Raw genomic sequence first — 19,561 nt, forward strand, 5'->3', positions numbered from 1 at the left:
AGCAGTTATGTATGGAAGTGAGAGCTGGAACATAAAGAAGGCTGATCGCCAAAGAATTGATGCTTTTGAATTGTGGTGCTGGAGGAGACTCTTGAAAGTCCCATGGACTGCAAGAAGATCCAACCTCTCCATTCTGAAGGAAATCAGCCCTGAGTGCTCACTGGAAGGACAGATCCTGAAGCTGAGGCTCCAAGACTTTGGCCACCTCATGAGAAGAGAAGACTCCCTGGAAAAGACCCTGATGTTGGGAAAGATGGAGGGTGCAAGGAGAAGGGGACGACGGAGGACGAGATGGTGGGACAGTATTCTTGAAGCTACCAGCATGAGTTTGACCAAACTGCGGGAGGCAGTGGAAGACAGGAGGGCCTGGCGTGCTCTGGTCCAGGGGGTCACGAAGAGTCGGACACGACTAAACAACAACAACAACAAGGCAAAAGTGAGAGGTTTTAATACACCTATGCACCAGGGTATGTCTGGGGGCCGATGCAAAGAACCAGAGGGCCACATAGGGAGAAATCCAGTCACTTCAGAGCTTAGGGACCGGCAAGGGACAGCGCCAGGCCTTGAGAACCATGTTCTTGGGGATTACTGTTGGGCACCAGTGCGGTTATTGCCATTTTAGGTGCCCAGCAATGGAGAACATTCTTCCCCTCCAGGTTTTTGGGAAGGTTGGCGGTTTGAATCCCTGTAATGGGTGAGTTTCCGTTGCTCAGTCCCTGCTCCTGCCAACCTAGCAGTTCGAAAGCACTTCAAAGTGCAAGTAGATAAATAGGTACTGCTCTGGCTGGAAGGTAAACAGCGTTTCCGTGCGCTGCTCTGGTTCGCCAGAAGCGGCTTAGTCCTGCTGGCCACATGACCCGGAAGCTGTACGCCAGCTCCCTCGGCCAATAAAGCGAGATGAGCACTGCAACCCCAGTCAGCCACAACTGGACCTAATGGTCAGGGGCCTACCCTTTACCTTACCACTCAATGTCAATGACTCCCTCCTTTCTGTTTTCAATGCTGTTGCTGAATTGAATTGAGCTCCTATGGGATCACAGATTCATTGCAGAGTTGGGAGAGATGCTTATCTGTTAAAACAAGGCGTAGTTGTAACATTGGACTCCAGTTCCTATAAAGTGGTACCTCGGGTTACAGACACTTCAGGTTACAGACTCTGCTAACCCAGAAATAGTACCTCGGGCTAAGAACTTTGCTTCAGGATGAGAACAGAAATTGCGCGGCAGCAGAGTGAGGCCCCATTAGCTAAAGTGGTGCTTCAGGTTAAGAACAGTTTCAGGTTAAGATCAGACCTCCAGAACGGATTAAGTTCTTAACCCGAGGTACCACTGTAATCCCTGGGCACCATGGCCAATAGTTAGTGATGACAGCAGCTAACATCCAACCTCTGCAAACACCACATCTTCTCCACTCACAACTCTTATGTTTTAAATCAGGGGTCAGCAACCTTTTTTCAGCCCGGGGCCGGTCCACTGTCTCTCAGACCTTGTGGGGGGGCTGGACTATATTTTTGGGGAAAATAATGAATGAATTTCTATGCCCCACAAATAACCCAGAGATACTTTTTAAATAAAAGCACACATTCTACTCATGCAAACAGAGACACTGGATTTTTATCTCACTATACATGACTAAACCATTTCTCACCTTCTCACCCCTTGCCTTTTCCTGTAAGACCTATTGCAGTCGTTAAGAGTCGTCAACAGGCTCATCTCAGCTATCTGCCAATCTCCCATTCCCACCACCCTTCTGAGTAATACCCCTCCCCACCTTCTCACCATATAGAAGGATCTGGCAACTTCTGTTTCAGTGTATCTGAAGAAGTGTGCATGCACACGAAAGCTCATACCAAGAACTAACTTAGTTGGTCTTTAAGGTGCTACTGGAAGGATTTTTTTTATTTTGACTATGGCAGACCAACACGGCTACCTATCTGTAACTACTCATGCAAAAACACGCTGATTCCCAGACTGTCCGTGGGCCAGATCCAGCCCCCGGGGGCCTTAGTTTGCCTACCCATGTTTTAAATGATCTTGGGACCAGTTTTACCTGTGAGATCACCTTGCCCCATGCATGCCCTCTCAGCCTCTCTGATCTTTGGACTCCTTGCCTGTTGATGTTTTAGCCTTTGCCGTATTCTTTTCAGCATGGACTGAAAGCGATTTTGGTTTAAGCAAACCTATCCAGACAAATAGATGTTGACATTTAATTTTATTTTTTTAACTTTTCTTTAAATGTTTTAATTTAAACCATTATAATCAGGCTTTTTAATGATGAAAGGATAGATTCACCCAAGGCCTTTACCACACACCAATTTGGGGGTGGGAGAGGGGTGGTGGTCAGAAAGTCCTATTTGTATAGGACTTTGGGGGGGGGGTTGAAAAAAATCAATGTACACGGTTGTGGTGTGGGCTTTTTTTTTGTTCTTTATTAAAGGAAAATAAATCTGGAGGGAAATCAAAAATTACAAATAATAAAAACCAACCCAGATCGTATATTATAGCAGCCATTTAAAACTGTACAAATCCACTGTGCTGGGGACGAGGGAACCCTCGTTAAGAAACAAGCCTCTAAGATCAGGTTTTCCTCCCTCCCCCAAATATAGACGCTTCTAAATTATTGCATTACTGTTTAAAAAAGAACGAGAGAGAGAGAGACAGAGAGAGAATCACAGCTCCAAAGACCTAGGTATAAAAACCTCACCCTCAAGTTTTGCCCCAGGGAAACTGAACAGGGCAGGCTGGGACAAGGTCGCATTTTCAAGACATCCAGTTTTGAGAACCAGGTTCCAACAAAACGCCGCCCGTCTTGCCCTGACGGACGCAGCGGCGCCTGCTACCAAAAGCTTGAACCCAGATTGGGTTGTCATGTACCCAGAAGGTAGAACCGGGCGGTTAATTTTGTTATTGCGGCTTGAGGCCTGAAGATGCAACGGCCTCAGAGACCCCTGCTCCTTTTTTGCTCTCCATAAATTTGAGCAGGGTGGTCAGCAGCTTGCGGACCCCTTCACAAGACGATTACCGGTCTGAATCACTTCATGCAACCTTCAAGAGAGGGAGAGGCAAAGCGGGAAACTCATCTGAGCCCAGAAGCTGGATAAAAGGGACAAAAACAAGGCAGGGTTTTTTCCCCATCTCGGCCAAATGACATTTCAAAGATCTGCCACACCTTTGGCCCACCAGATGTTCCCGAACTCCCGTTAGTCTTAGTGAGGATGGCCTGGGATGATGTGAATTGTACTTCAGCAATTTTTGGAGGGTCAAACTGTCTCCACACCCGATCTGCAATGTAATGGCTAAATTTGACAACACAGGAGGCCGATTTAAAGGCTGTGCGTTGCTCCAGCTGCCGGTGGACACTGCAGATCAACTCATTCCACCGAATTCCTGACGCCCAGCGACTTCCGCAGTCTGAAGCCATGTTGAGGGTTGTGGGGAACAAACAAGATGTTATCCCCCCCCCCATTTGCCATGACTATAGCTCAAAGACATGGACGGTGTCGACGAAATATGAACAGAAGCTCTCCAGAGAGAAAGATTTGAGGAAACATCGGTTCGAAGACATTTGCATGAGAATACTTCCAAAACAAAAAAACCCACCAACTGGGAATGGAATCTGCAGCTCAAAAACGTGTCACAAGTCAAACAGGAAGTGGAAAACATGAGCACAACGACTCAGCGGCCTCTTTCTCCAAGACTCACCGGGCTTGTGCAACCTGTCAATGTTCTGGCAAAGCTGATGTCTTGCTGCATTTGGGGGCAGGTGGAGGGAGGAATGAGTAGGAAAAAAATACAGGGAAGCCAGCAGCCGAGATATTGGTCGAGCAGTAGAGGGGGAGAGGGGGAACGATCTTCCACAAATAAGATGGTCGCTCTGCTTTTGATGCTCGCTGCAATGCAGTCGAGTTTCTTGAGGACTAGATGCCTTGTGTGTTTTGGGCAACACACCCAGTAACACCTCTCGGACGTTTCTGCAACCACTGAAGCAAAGAAGCTAAGATCTCTCCTCTGACCCAGGTGTATTTGGAAGACTTGTGCTGGCAGAAGGGACGAGCCTCCAGAGACTGCCAAAATAGTTGTGGGCAAGGTGGTGCCGGCCAGGGGTGGTGGATACGATCCTGCCTCACTTTTTCCCCCTGCCGAAGGTGTAATTTCCCCTCCCCGCAAAATGCGCAGCCCTTTCAGCAGGGCTCGTTTCAGTGCAAAACAGGGTGGCCAGCCACGAACCAGCACTTTAAAGTCGTGTTGAAATCCCTGTTTTTTAGTGCCATTGTCTCGATGACGGCACAGCGCCCGCTTTTGAGAGGGGGAGCCACAAGGCAAGCAAAGATGGGACCTAGCAAGACCTCGATGCCGGCCCATGTGTATGCAGAAGTATAAAAGGCAGAGGTGTGCATCATGCCTTTGATGGTGCCATTCCAAGCATGGCACTGCCAGTTGGTTCCCGTGTGAAACAAGTACATTAAGAGTGAGCCCTTCTCCTGGGACACGTCCATGATAAGGCACTTGGTGCAAGGCCTGGAGAGGTTAAATTGGGGCACCTGGGTACTGTTAAAGAGGGCGTAGAGAATTCTTTTGGCCCAGCAGACCAGCTCCGACATATGGGTGGGGCAGTGCTCCTGTCAATTCCCCTGATGTTGGGCTTTGACAGGTGGGCAGTCACACCCAACCCATCAAAAGCTCCTTGTGCAGTGCTTCCCAGGCGCCTGACTGCGTTTGGGGAGCGCAAAGCCCTTTGTGATATCTAAACTTCGCCTTTCTCGAGGTCTGGCAAAAGCGCTTTCTGCAGGAAGCGGCTGCGCAATCCCGTTTGCCTCATGGGGAACGCAGCTGTGAAGTGTGGTGACTGAGCCTCCCCAATCAAGTTCCCCCTACAAGGAACTCTTCTGCGACCTCGCCACATCGACATGCCCCACACCTGATGTCACAGGTGGTTGCGGTTTGGGGCAGAAACAGCCTCGGAGGCTAAACTGAGATCCACGCCAGGCCACATCCACATCTGGCCTGTGGGGCAGAGGTTCCCCACGCACTGTGTTAAGGGGACAGGGTGGAAAAAACAGCCCTTACTAAGATTTGATAACACAGCCATATTCTGTTGAGCGACAACAGTTGCATCCTCCGACGCCCAGTCTTGTGCGAAGCAGAGTTTTCCCAAGGAGAAGTCCACAAATCCCCAAATTGTCCTGGAGGTGTTCTTCCACAGAGTTCGGCTCTCATGTTACTCCTTCACCACGCCCCAACTGAAGACATGGCACAGCGATCGGCCCGGGAAGAAAAGGGGCAGAGGGGTGTGCATTTTGCAAACACGCCGACAGTCGCACGCGAAGGATTGCATGCGGTGCCTCCGACAGAGCCAGTGGTTGCAGCGGGGGAAATATCGTACCTTCGGCTGTTAGGTAGCGTCTTAGCCAAGCGAGGGCTCCAAACGGCAATCAGAAAAAAGAGCTATTGCTGTTCTCCCGTCCCCCTGACAGAGGAAACTGTCAGCATGGATCCAGGAAGAGTATCTTCAGAACTGGCTGACCCGATAGGGTTGCAAGACCAGAGTCTTGGCTTTGCTGTTGCTTTAGGAATCAGGAGCGGAAAACCCCACGGCCACGATGGGACATAGTTTATATACAAATAGGGAACGGGGACACATGGCTTCTCCAGATCTCGCTGGACTCCCAAAATCTGTCATTTGGGGCTGATGGGAAGTCCAGGGACACTTGGCTCCCCACCATGGAGAAGACCACGGAGATTTCCCTCTCTTTAAAATTTCCATGCTGGAGACGGCAGATTTCATGCACTCATCAGCAGCCAAGAAGGTTGTCTGACACGGCCACCATCCCGCAGGGTCGGTCCTGGCCAATGGCAACTGGAGTCCACCAACATCATTTAGAAAGCCAAGGATTGGTGCCTCGCTGTTGGAAACTGGGAATGCGGTTCCCTCCAGATCTTATTGGCCTACAACTCCCATCAGCCCCAGCTGGGATGGCCAAGGGTCAGAGGTGACAAAGAGCTGTCTGCAGGGTGCCAAGTTGGCTACCATCGCTTGATGGCCCCAGCCAGAGCCTCTCTCCCTGCAAAATGAAAGGACCGACATTGTGGGAACGGTTCGGAACAGAGCCCCAGTTCTGCGAAATGGCAGCTGGTTACCCCGGATGGTGGTAACACAAGCTGGTTCTAATTTACGCTGCTCCAGTCAGCAAGAAGCTTAAAATGGAGGGAAGTCCTATTGACCTCGCCATCGTCGCTTCCATGGCTGCTTGCCCAATTTCTGCGTCAAGGCCGTCGCTCGTGTTGCCATCCCTGGGCCATCCCAGGCAAATCCCAAACGACGTTTCAGAATCCCGTTGCTGAAAGATTCATCTTCACTTCCTGGGCGAGACGGTTGCAGGTGACGCATTTAGGAGAGGTCGTCCGAGGACGTGAACGGGAAATTCCGGAAAGAGGAGCAGGGATCGGCTTCGAGGGTCTCGGTGGCGATAAAAATCTATGAGCGGAGATAGCTGCCCAGCGGAAAAGTCACAAGTCATCTCTTCCCATCCCAAGTGCCTGTTCTTGAAGACTCAGTGGGAGGGTCAAGGGCACAGCGATCAGAATCAGTAGTTAAGGCCACCTGAGGATCTGTTTTCTGCAGACCCATACATACATGTACCGCAAAGGGGGGGGCGCCTCAAGGTCCCCACCTCCCCCCAGACACATTCCACTATCTCCCCAGATCCCTCCATGAAACATTATTGCACATCCAAATTTGAAACACATGCAAAATTGACATACATAGACAGGCCCTATATATATATATATCTATATATATCTATGTACACATACATATGCAGAAAATTAAAATTTTGGTTTAGAAAAAGCAAAAAACTGGAAGATTCTATTTCTTAATCATTCACCAGTTGCCCTGAGAACCAGATCGAGGGGGGTTTAAAAAGAGAGAGAGAGAGAGAGAGAAAGTTCTGTCATCATTTCCGTTTTACGACCGGCCTCTCGTTGCCCCATAGCAAGCAAAGAAAAAGAATAAACGTAAAAATATATCCTTCACTTCGATAAAGAGATCTGTTTCCATCTTCAGGCACACAACATTTCAGAGAGGAGAATCTTCCGGCTGCTTCGCCAGGGACCGGCCAACGCGAGGACGGCACTTCGGACGGGTTTCGAAGTGTTTTAAACGTTCAGGGGTTCCGACGGGATCCGCAAAATGGGTCGGCCGGAAGACGCTAACAGGAGCTGGTCTGGAGGTTCCCTTCCGTCAGAAGCGAGGCGATGGAGGACGGGCCGTAGGCGCTGTCAAACTCCTCATCGGAGCTCAGGTGGTCGTCCTTCAGGGAGGACTCGGCTGTGGACCGGGCTGCCTTGCGCCTGGCGGGGAAGGGAGAGAAAGGTCAGGGGCCAGATTTCCATTCCCTAAGAACCTGGGAATCGAGGTAGACTGCCTATGGGGCTGGAGGTTCCATAAGTATATCAAAGAGCCATGCACCAAGCTTCCTGTGCTTGCAGCAGCCAATCGGACGCCCCAAATAGAATAATAATAATAAAAATAATAAAAATAATAATAATTTATTTATACCCCGGCCCTTCCCGGTTCAAAAACCGGGCTCAGGGCGGCTAACAACAAATTTAAATCACTTAATTATAAAAGCAGCATAAAGTACAGTATAAAAACATGAATAACAATAAAATTCAAAAATCAATTTAGGGGAAATAAGCATTAGATAATTCCCAGGGCTAGCTGGCTGAATTGGTCCTACTTGGGCCAGTGAGGCGGCCAGGGGAGAATTAGCTGTGGGGTCTCATAAAAGGGGAGGGAAGAGAAGGGAAATAAAAGATCAGGCTGAATTCAAATTAAAGGCCAGGCGGAATAGCTCTGTCTTACAGGCCCTGTGGAAGGAGGTTAAATCCTGCAGGGCCCTGGTCTCATGGGACAGAGCGTTCCTCCAGGTCGGAGCCATCACTGAGAAGGCCCTGGTGGAGGATAGTCTGACTTCCTTAGGGCCTGGGACCTCTAAGCTATGGTTCTTCATGGACCTTAAGGTCCTCTGCAGGGCAGACCAAGAGAGGCCCCCAAGCAAGACCCATTTCTTCAGGACCCACAAAGGGTCCGCCTTCCTTACCAGAGGTCCTTCTCCAGGGACTTGACGCGGCTCTGGAGCTGCTCATTGGTTTCGTGCTGTTCCTCCAGCTCCCGCAGGGCCTTCTTGCGCGCAGCTTCCAGCCGCTCGATCTCCTCTTCTGCCTCGTCCACTTGCCTCTTCAACGCCTTGACCCGCAAGCTTAGCTATGGGAGGAAGGAAGGAAGGAAGGAAGGAAGGCCTGCTCAGTTTGACCCGGGGGTAGCAGGAGGGAGAGCTGAGATGCCCTGGCAACTGAAGGGCCCAGCCGAGACCTCATAAATACATGCTGGCTAATTTAAACCCCCCGTAAGGAGTGGAATACAGCAGGGTCTTTCTCCTTTAAACCTTCCAGTTTAGCAGAACCTGCCTTTGGAACTCCTTGCCAATGGACACCAGGGAGGCAGCCTTCGCTGAACCCTTTTTTAAATAATATTTTTATTAGTGATTCCAACATAACAATTTTAACACAAATGCATCATCCACATTATTTCCCTCCCATCCCCCCCCCGAAAGAAAAGAAAAAACCCACCCCCCAACTTCCCTCAGCTCCTGTTTCTCAACACGTAATTTTATCTGCGTGTTATAAAATTGTAGAGATCCTCAATTTATCTATCTGTATATTACCCATAAAGAATTTATGAGTGTTTATTCAAAACCTGCCAAGGAGTCCAGTTCATTTTGTTGTTTCTTCAAATACTTTGTAAAAGGTTGCCATTCATCTTTAAAGTCACAGTTTATCCTTGTTATGTATTGCTGAACTCATTATTATTATTAATATTATTAATATTATTTTCGCTGAACTCTTTTCAGCATCCTCTCAAAACATTTTTCTTTTAAGTTTTGAAACTTTGTTTGTGATTGTATTATCAGTAGTGAATATGTTAAAATTTGTTGTAAAACCTAATAATTTTTTTTTATAAAAAGGCAAGCCTATCTAGACACGGAGAAGCTGCAAGCTAGAGTTGATTTCAGTAATATTTTTAACACCTATTTTTAATAGCATTTCAAACCAACGATTTTAGCGTTACGTTTTACGCTGTTGTAAATACAATCTGGGGACGCAGGTGGCGCTGTGGGTTAAACCACAGAGCCTAGGACTTGCTGATCAGAAGGTCGGCGGTTCGAATCCCCTCTACGGTGGTGAGCTCCCGTTGCTCTGTCCCTGCTCCTGCCAACCTAGCAGTTCAAAAGCACGTCAAAGTGCAAGTAGATAAATAGGTACCACTCCGGCGGGAAGGTAAACGGCGTTTCCGTGCGCTGCTCTGGTTCGCCAGAAGCGGCTTAGCCATGCTGGCCTCATGACCCGGAAGCTGTACGCCGGCTCCCTTGGCCAGTAAAGCCAGATGAGCAACCCCAGAGTCGTCTGTGACTGGACCTAATGATCAGGGGTCCCTTTACCTTTACCTTTAAATACAATCCAGCAGGAAAAAGATAAGTAAGTAGGAACCGGGCAAAAAGCACTCAGTTGCAGAAGATGCCAGGCGATGAAGCTGGGACTATCTGTGTGCAAAGCTCTATTATTATTTTTAATTAAATATTTATTAGAAATTTTCCATTTTAAAAAAAGAAAAAGAAAAAAACAGAGGGAATCCGCCATTAGTCGATTGCGCTAACCCGGAAGTCCTCTGTGTGCAAAGCCCTAAACCCCGCAAGCTTGGGCCCTCCCTGTAAAAGTAAAATTAAGGGTCTAGTCCTCAAGGTTTTAAGCAAAAGATGCTGCCTCAAGCGGAGCCAGGCTCTCAGGTCCACCTGCCTCCATACTGTCAACAAAGGCTGGTTGTTCTCTTTTGAAAGAAATGTACATGAAAATGATGTATAGATGGGTACACCAGTACAAATAGCAAAAATGTATAAAACTGGGTCAAATATATGCGGGAAATGTAAAGAAAAAGAAGGTACCTTGGAGGAAATGCAAAGACTATTTAGCTAAATATGCTAAGATAATTTAAATAGAAATACTTGCAAGTACCAGATTGGCTTAGGATTTAAATATGTGATGTTATAGAATAATATGTTTAAAGTTAATATGAAAAGAAAGAAAGATGTACATTTTATGAGAAATTAGTTTTGGAAAACTGTTACAATTATATACATTGAAACTCAGCCAGGGGGAGTCGAGGAAGTCACTTAACAATGTTAACAAAATGGAATTATTACAGTTAGGATTTATGTTTGTTTGTCTGGTTATGTTTGTTATAAATTTGGAAAATCAATTAAAAAAATTGAAAGAAAAAGAACAAGAAGGTACTTTTTAGCATATGTGGTGGGAATGTAGAGAAGTTTAAAAATTTTGGGAAATGATATATAACAAACTGAAAAAAATGTTTAAAATGACATTTGTAAAAAAAAACAGAAGTATTTTTGTTGGGGACTGTAGGGCAAGACATGCCAAGAAAAACATAGAATTTATTTATGTATGCTACAACAGCAGCAAGAGTCTTGTTAGCACAAGGATGGAAGAATGAGGAAATCCCAACAAAAGAACAGTGGCAAGAAAAACTGGTGAGCTATGCGGAATTGGCTAAATTGACATACAAACTGCGTGATAAGGACAATCGTGACTTCAAGGAAGAACTTTTTACAAATTATCTAAAAAGACAACAAAAAGATTTGGACTCCTTGGCAGGTTTTGAATAAACACCCACAAACTTATTAGATAGATAAGGCAAGGATAGGGACAATTTTATAATACGCAGAGAACAATATGTGCAAAGAAACCAGAGAGGGGAGAAAATAATGTAATTGAATATTTGGATTGATAATTTGTTAGGTTGAAATGGTCTAATAAAAATATATTTTTTTAAAAAAAAACCACCAACAAAGGCTGGTTGTGGTGGTCCAAGATTTCAGAGAGGGACATCTTTTTACAGCCCTGCCTGGAGATGCCTTTGGGGGTCTTCTGAGTCCCCCTGCCGACCCCCAGCTCACCTGGTCCTTCTGGTCATTGACATGCTGTCTCTCGTCATCGATCTGGATGGTCAGCTCCTTGACCTTCCGCTCCAGCTTGCGGTTCGAGGAGACCAGGACGCTCTTCTCCCTGCGGCAAGAAAAAGGGGGGAGCTGATTTCTGCAGAGTCCGATCACTGAGCTCAGCACTGCCTCCACTGAGCGGCAGCGGCTGTCCAGGGCTTCAGGCAGGGGAGATTTCCAGAAAAACGTGGAGGTGAATTCTGGTGCTGGAGGAGACTCTTGAGAGTCCCATGGACTGCAAGAAGATCAAACCTCTCCATTCGGAAGGAAATCAACCCTGAGTGCTCACTGGAAGGACAGATCCTGAAGCTGAGGCTCCAAGACTTTGGCCACCTCCTGCGAAGAGAAGACTCCCTGGAAAAGACCCTGATGTTGGGAAAGATGGAGGACACAAGGAGAAGGGGATGACAGAAGATGAGATGGTTGGACAGTGTTCTCCAAGCGACCAGCATGAGTTTGACCAAACTGCGGGAGGCAGTGGAAGACAGGAGTGCCTGGCATGCTCTGGTCCAGGGGGTCACGAGGAGGCGGACACGACTAAACAACAACAACAATGGAGGTTCTGGGGGTCTTCCGCAAGCTTATCCGAGGCACAGATGGGGGGAACTTTGGTCCTTGGGCTGTCGCTGAACTACAACTCCCACCAGCCTCTACCTCTCTTTCAAATCAGAACCAGTGAAGGCGGTGAAGGTCCTGTGTGAGTGTCTGGAGGCGGTTGGAGGATGGATGGCGGCTAACAGATTGAGGTTGAATCCTGACAAGACAGAAGTACTGTTTGGGGGGACAGGGGGCGGGCGGGTGTGGAGGACTCCCTGGTCCTGAATGGGGTACTGTGCCCCTGAAGGACCAGGTGCGCAGCCTAGGAGTCATTCTGGACTCGCAGTTGTCCATGGAGGCGCAGGTCAATTCTGTGTCCAGGGCGGCTGTCTACCAGCTCCATCTGGTACGCAGGATGAGACCCTGCCTGCGTGTACACTGTCTCGCCAGAGTGGTGCATGCTCTGGTTGTCTCCCGCTTGGACTACTGTAATGCGCTCTACGTGGGGCTACCTTTGAAGGTGACCCGGAAACTGCAATTATCCCAGAATGCGGCAGCTAGACTGGGGACTGGGGGCGGCCGCCGAGACCATATAACACTGGTCTTGAAAGACCTACATTGGCTCCCAGTACGTTTCCAAGCACAATTCAAAGTGTTGGTGCTGAAACTTTGGTGCAGTATTCCTGAAGGAGTGTCTCCATCCCCATCGTTCTGCCCGGACACTGAGGTCCAGCACCGAGGGCCTTCTGGTGGTTCCCTCACTGCGAGAAGCCAAATTACAGGGAACCAGGCAGAGGACCTTCTCGGTGGTGGCACCTGCCCTGTGGAACGCCCTCCCATCAGATGTCAAAGAGAAAAATAACTACCAAACTTTTAGAAGACATTTGAAGGCAGTCTTGTTTAGGTTTAGATTTTAATGTTTGATGGATTACTTTATTTTAATATTTGGTTGGAAGCCACCCAGAGTGGCTGGGGAAGCCCAGCCAGATGGGCGGGGTATAAATAAATTATTTATTAATAATAATAATAATAATAATAATAATAATAATAATAATATTACTACTTGCCAGGCCAGTATTGCAGAGGGGTAGCCAAGACATTTTATCTATTCGTAAGATTTGAAGGATTTGCGAGTGGAAAGAACTATTGGGAAAGGGTTTACAAGATAGCTTGGGGTTTGCTCTGTGATGATTAAATAATAAACTAACAACAACAACAATAATACGGGGGGGGAATTTAGACTATCATCATCAACATCTCGGGGAATATTTCCTAATTTTTGTTGAATAACTGGTTTCCTGTGAATTGTGTGTGTCCACTATGTGTGCGCACCTTTAAATTTTTAGAACAACCAGCAACAATCGCAGTCAATTTATTGCCGCTAGGCCCACGCTGGGGAACGCTTTTCCAGCAGAGATGCGACGGGCACCCTCTTGTTTTTGGCTTCCAGGCGTTTCTTCAAGAATCTTCCATGTTGATGCTTCAAATTTTCTTGACTAGCCAGCCACGTGGCTGATCGTTCTGTATTGCTTATAAAGCTAGCCCTGGGGATTATTTAATTGATTTTTGAATTTTATTGTTATTCATGTTTTTATACTGTATTTTATGCTGCTTTATAATTAAGTGTTTTAAATTTGTTGTTAGCTGCCCTGAGCCTTGTTTTTGAACCAGGAAGGGTGGGGTATAAATAAAAATGTATTATTATTATTATTATTATTATTATTATTATTATTAATCACTGAGCAGGGTATCTGAACCCCGGTTTCCCCCATGACACTCGGACCGCTACCCCACACTGCCTCTCCGCGACTTACCTCTCTTCAGCCTGGAGTTTGTCCTGAAGCTCTTGAATGCGCGATTCCAGCTGGGAGACGTTGGCACTGGGCTTCTGGAGAACTTCGCTGCTGGCGAGGCGGCTTTTCAAGTCTTTGTTCTGGAAAGAGAGATTTGGAAGCGGGGATATTTAGAGATTTAGAGAGGAAATGACCAGTGGCTGGGGACAAGTTCCTGCATGACCTGTATTAAGTTGTGGGTGAACATATCAGACGACACAGGGATTCTTCAAACAGCTCTTGTTGATTCACAGGACAGAACAGAACTGAACTGAAGGGTTCAGCCAGCCTGCTTATATAGAGCTCCACTACAACGCAACTGTAACCACTTTCTGTAACTATCCAATCACTGAACGTCCCTTTCAATCCCTTATTTGCATATGTGGACCTGAGTGAAAACTATCTACAGTATCCCCCTGCTGGCCCAGGGTGAGAACTTCAGTATATAACCATCTGGAAGGGACTTCTGTGGCTAGGATTGCCACCTTTGCTCCGGCAAAACACTCTCTACAATATCCTTTTTGAGATGAGGGGACCAGTCTTTTAGAAGGTCTTTGCATGCATGGGGAAAGTGGGGCAGAAAAGGACTGGAGATAACAGTGATCTGATCTGTGTTGGACCGATAGTTTCATTAAAAGCGTCTTGCAGAATTAAGAAACCAGAAGACATTCTACTTGGAATAATGGAATTGGAATTGCCCAAAAAGATGGTAGGTTGTTTTCGTATGCCACCACAGCGGCAAGACTTTTACTAGCCAAAAACTGGGAATCGCAAGAGATACCAACAGTAGAAGAATGGCAGGTGAAGATGTTGGACTTTTCGGAACTGGCCGATCTGACTGGAAGAAATTCAAAGAATATCTAGCTAAATATTGTAATGTAAGATAAATAGAAAATTTCTGGAAGTAACAAATAGGCTTAGGAGCAGAATAAGAATATATGTCAGTAATTATTTTGGATTTCAGTATTATTAATAACGGAGAAGAAGTTAAATGAAAGAAGTTAATATTATTAGAAATAAGAATTTGGAGAACTGCTAAACAGGCGATATAATGAAATTCAGTTAGAGGGGATTTGAGGAAGTCAGTTATTAATGTAATGATATTAGGGATTTGAAGTAATAATTTTTCTTTGTGCTATTTTTTGTTGTGTGTTTTTGTAAGGTTTTTCTTTTGACGTGATAAACGCGAAAATCAAAAAAATAATAATTGGGGGGGGGGGAAAGCCTCTTGCAGGTGGCTTTTGGCTGAATCAGCAACTTGGGGTTATAAGCAACAAGATGGAGAGAAAACACACACACACACACACACTCCGGCTGCACAGGGTTATGTAATGTCCCGGGCCGGGCTGAACAAAATTCCCCTCCCCGCTTCAGAAAGCAGGAATTTTGATTAGCAGAGTTACATAACAGTAATAATTGCTTTCCCCTTGCTTTGCAGTGCAGCCAAGGTGAGTGATGGGGGGAGGCCTTGTTTAGCTGCCTTTCTTTATGAAAGAAAGAGAGAAAGAGAGCACAAAGCCTCAGGAGGAATGCAAAAAAAGAGCTCCTGTTCTCTCTCATCTGTGTTCAGACATGTTTTGGGCCACAGATCCCAAACAGTAGCACAGACAGGGAAGCGCAGCCCACAGAGACCTCTGCCAAATCCCTTAGAAATCTGGTATTTGTTTAATGGGTCCTGAATGGGGTAGCTGTGCCCCTGAAGGACCAGGTGCGCAGACTGCGAGTCATTTTGGACTCACAGCTGTCCATGGAGGCACAGGTCAATTCTGTGTCCAGGGCAGCGGTTTACCAGTTCCATCTGGTACGCAGGATGAGACCCTCCCTGCCCGCAGACTGCCTCACCAGAGTGGTGCATGCTCTGGTTATCTCTCGCTTGCACTACTGCAATGCGCTCTACGTGGGGCTACCTTTGAAGGTGACCCAGAAACTGCAATTAATCCAGAATGTGGCAGCTAGACTGGTGACTGGGTGTGGCCGCCGGGACCACATAACACCGGTTCTGAGAGATCTGCATTGGCTCCCAGTACGTTTCCAAGCACAATTCAAAGTGTTGGTGCTGACCTTTAAAGCCCTAAACGGCCTCGGTCTTGTATACCTGAAGGAGCGTCTCCACCTCAATCGTTCTGCCCGGACACTGAGGTCCAGCACCGAGGGCCTTCTGGTGGTTCCCTCACTGCGAGAATGAGGTTACAGGGAACCAGGCAGAGGGCCTTCTCGGTAGTGGCGCCCGCCCTGTGGAACTCCCTCCCACTAGATGTGAAGGAAATAAGCAGCTATCCTATCTTTAAAAGACAACTGAAGGCAGCCCTGTTTAGGGAAGTTTTTAATATTTAACGCTGTATTGTTTTTAATACTTGATTGGGAGCTGCCCAGAGTGGCTGGGGAAACTCAGCCAGATGGGCGGGGTATAAATAATAAATTACTATTATTATTATTATAAGAGGAAGAAGAAAGAGGCTAGTCCTCATGGTGGCCGAGAAAAACGCAGAGGCCTATCAGAAAGAGGTTTTCTTTCAGGCTGCAAAGCAATCTGAGTTTTGGGCTAAAACTCTATGGCTGGTGCAAAAGGATAGCAGGCAGGCAGGCTGGACTACCAGGGAAATGGTAATATGAATAATAATCCTAAATTAACTGCAGCGAAATGAGGACCCCCTGCAAAAATTGACACCGCAGCAGGCAAGCTTCCCTGTTCCACAGAACGCCTCTCCAGGCGATCGCTCCCTTTCCGAACATCCAGAAATGAAGAAGCGCTCTGCTGAGCTCAGAGGCTTGCTCACTGCTCTGCAATGTTTCGAAACAAACCGGTTCTGTTTTGTTGCTTAAAACTAGGAGTAATGTAATGCGTTAATTAGTAAGCGTTTGGTCATTTGGCCCAATTAAGGGCCTAACGAGGCACGAGCCTGTTCACGCGCTTGTCTTCCTTCCCCGGGGACGAAGAGGGAGGGCTCCGAGTGCGAGAAAACGGGGCAGCGAGGAACAGGCTCAAATATCCCCTTCCTTGCTCCCCAAATTCAGTTTTATTCCTCACATAGAATAGTAGAATTACAGAGTCTGGAGGAACTCTAGCCGAATCCCCCGCAATGTCTTTTTTGAAAGGCCCAGGTGTGAATGTGGCCCCCAGACCCCTTCCCTTGGCCCCTGGGACTCTCATAAAGGGTGGGGAAGGCAGGTCAGAGAATGCAATGCCTGCCACCAATGTGTTTTTTACTATCTAATGTGGTTTTAACTGATGTCGCTTAAGTTCATCACTGTATTCCCAACATCCACAGATCCCGCGGTGAGAGAGAGAGGGTGGTCTAATAAATGCAATTTAAAAATCCAGTAAAATTCCAGGAAGGAAAGGGATCGGAAGCACCCAGCCGCACCCCTTGCAACTTTTTCATACTTTGGCCTCAAATGCACCAAAACTCTTTGCATGGCAGCTGCAATTCCTGGATTGGACTAAATGACTTTTGAGGTTCGTTCCAACTGCACAATTCTATGATTCTGCAGGCAATATTAGTTATACAGAAGAGTAGACCCATTTGAAACTAATGGGTCGAGTGACTCATGTCTATTAATGTCAATGGGCCTCCTCAGAGCATGACTAACACTATAAAATCCTACGGCTGCAGGTCTCTTCCCATACAACCCAGAGCCGAGTGGAAGTTTATGCAAGAAAGCCTCTGATCTGTTGCTTTAAAAACAAACAAACAAGAGTCATCCCACAACTGCTGGTTTTCGGCGCTGTAAGAAAGCTTCCATTTCCCCCCCACCCGCAAAAAGGAATGTTGGGAACTATAGTTTGAGGGTGCTGGGAACTGTAGCTTTGCAAGTTCCCAGGATCCTCTGGGTGGAAAGAATGTGCTCTGAATGTATGGCACGTAGGCCAGTCTAAAATTTGTGGCTCTCCAGGGCTCCAACTCCCAGCAGCCCCTGGGGTTGCTGGGAGTTGTAGTCCGGCGGCACCCAGAGGACCGCAGATGTTGTAGTCCCGTCCCTGTTGTGAATGAAGCAGGCTTCACACACACAGGCAAGACGTAGCTCAGCTTCTTGTGAACCTGGGGGCCTGGGAGAGGGTGATAATACAAGAGGAAAGTCTGTTTGCAAAGGACAGTTGCAGGGGGTTGGTCTGGATGACCTTGTGGGGTCCCTTCCAGCTCTGCAATTCTACAATAAAGGTCTCTAAGGGCAACGCTCCGAGCCGCACGTGGCCGGCGTCCAAGCAGAGTGTCGCCGGGGCTTTTTTCGCCCTCGTTAATTGCACAGCAACAGCAGCTCATTTATTGAAATGACTTGGGAGGGGTTGGATTTTGAAATGGTGCAAATTACATAACCTGTCTTGTCACACACCCCAACCGCTACAAGCCCAGACAGGCAGGGCTCCTGCAGACGCAGAAGGCAGATCTGGTGGGGAAAGAGACTGCTGGGAAAGTTTCCAGGTCCAAACCCGCTTCCGAACAGAGCCTGAACCGCCTTCCACCGTCCGAATGCCAGTTGGGGGGCAAATATTAAACCACTCTGGGAATTTCAGCTCTGTGAGGGGGAATAGGGAGAGAGGGGGTCTCCTAGCAAACCGCAGCTGCCAATTTTATTTTATTTTAGAATTCTCATCTTTATTTGAAGTATTAAATCCCTCCACCGCAAAAGAACAAAAAAAAAAAAAAAAGAGAAAGCAAATCACCTCACATACAAATCATAAAATTATTCCATAAATTGTGACTTCCCTCATCCTCAATATGGGTCCATCATTACCTTGTTGACTGCATATTTTTTAACTTATCGTTAATTGTTTGTATTCATGATAGAATATATATTTGCAGAAGTTATTCAAAACATGTCAGAGATTGTATGTGAGAACAATACAATTTGAATAAATCCCATTCTTTATTAAACTCTTGGTTTGTTTGATTCCTAATTTTCCCTGTCATCTTTGCCAATTCTACATATTCAAAGAACTTCACCTGCCATTCCAATTTAGTTTGGATTTTATCTCCCTTCCACCATCTGGCGCTGCCAAAATTATTTGAAGGGGGAGGCAAAATGCTCTCTATTTCTGGTGTGAACTTGGGACTCAGAAGGATTAGAAAGAGAAGCAACAATAGCCGGAATATCGTCTTAGGGTGAGACATGGGCTGGATAAAAAGACGCCGGACTTTAAAAAATCAAAATCAATAAATAAACTAGCCCCAAGTCACCACCATTATAAACTTCTGGGGGTCTAAGTAGACCACAAGATGAACATGAGTCAACAGTGTGATGCAGCAGCAAAAAAGACCAATGCTATTCTAGGCTGCATCAACAGAAGTCTAGAGTCCAGATCAAGAGAAGTAATAGTCCCCACAGTAGAGATGTATGGAAGTGAGAGCTGGACCATAAAGAAGGCTGATAGCCGAAGAATTGATGCTTTGACTTCTGGTGCTGGAGGAGACTCTTGAGAGTCCCATGGACTGCAAGAAGATCAAACCTCTCCATTCGGAAGGAAATCAGCCCTGAGTGCTCACTGGAAGGACAGATCCTGAAGCTGAGGCTCCAAGACTTTGGCCACCTCATGAGAAGAGAAGACTCCCTGGAAAAGACCCTGATGTGGGGAAAGATGGAGGGCACAAGCAGAAGGGAACGACGGAGGACGAGATGGTGGGACAGTGTTCTCAAAGCTACCAGCATGAGTTTGACCAAACTGCAGGAGGCAGTGGAAGACAGGAGTGCCTGGCGTGCTCTGGTCCAGGGGGTCACGAAGAGGCGGACACGACTAAACGACTAAACAAAAACAAGAGCGCGGAGAGTTCATAGGAGATCTCTGTTCCCCCTTCTCAGAGCTACAATTCCCAGAGATCAGAGCACACCTGGAGGTACAATTCCCAGAGGTCAGAGCACACCTGGAATCCTGTGTCTTGTTCTGGGCACCACAATTTAAGAAGGATGTTGACAAGCTGGAACATGTGCAGAGAAGGGCGACCAAGATGGTCAAGGGCCTGGAAACCAATCCTGATGAGGAACGGTTGAAGGAGCAGGGTACGTTTAAGCCTGGAAAAGAGGAGACTGAGAGGAGATGTGAGAGCCACCTTCAAATATCTCAAGGGCTACTGCATGGAAGATGGAGCAAGCTTGTTTTCTCCTGCTCTGGAGGGTAGGACTCGAA

The 19,561-nt window shown here is 47.0% G+C and overlaps 1 protein-coding gene across 3 annotated transcripts in view; it reads right to left on the minus strand.

Annotated features, from left to right (window-relative positions):
• Positions 1-6,843: 6,843 nt before the first annotated feature.
• The window catches only part of CGN (cingulin), a 66,850-nt gene continuing 54,132 nt past the window's right edge, over positions 6,844-19,561 (minus strand). For all 3 annotated transcript variants that reach the window (XM_082202056.1, XM_082202058.1, XM_082202057.1), the window contains exons 18-21: positions 13,423-13,541; positions 11,030-11,138; positions 8,102-8,265; positions 6,844-7,349 (exon numbers count right to left, since the gene is read on the minus strand). In XM_082202056.1, coding sequence (XP_082058182.1) covers positions 7,208-7,349; positions 8,102-8,265; positions 11,030-11,138; positions 13,423-13,541 — 534 coding nt within the window. In that variant the 3' untranslated portion in view covers positions 6,844-7,207. The remainder of the gene's footprint in view (positions 7,350-8,101; positions 8,266-11,029; positions 11,139-13,422; positions 13,542-19,561) is intronic.

This window comes from Podarcis vaucheri (genome assembly GCF_965113315.1).
Source record: "Podarcis vaucheri genome assembly, chromosome: 16".
NCBI lineage: Eukaryota > Metazoa > Chordata > Lepidosauria > Squamata > Lacertidae > Podarcis > Podarcis vaucheri.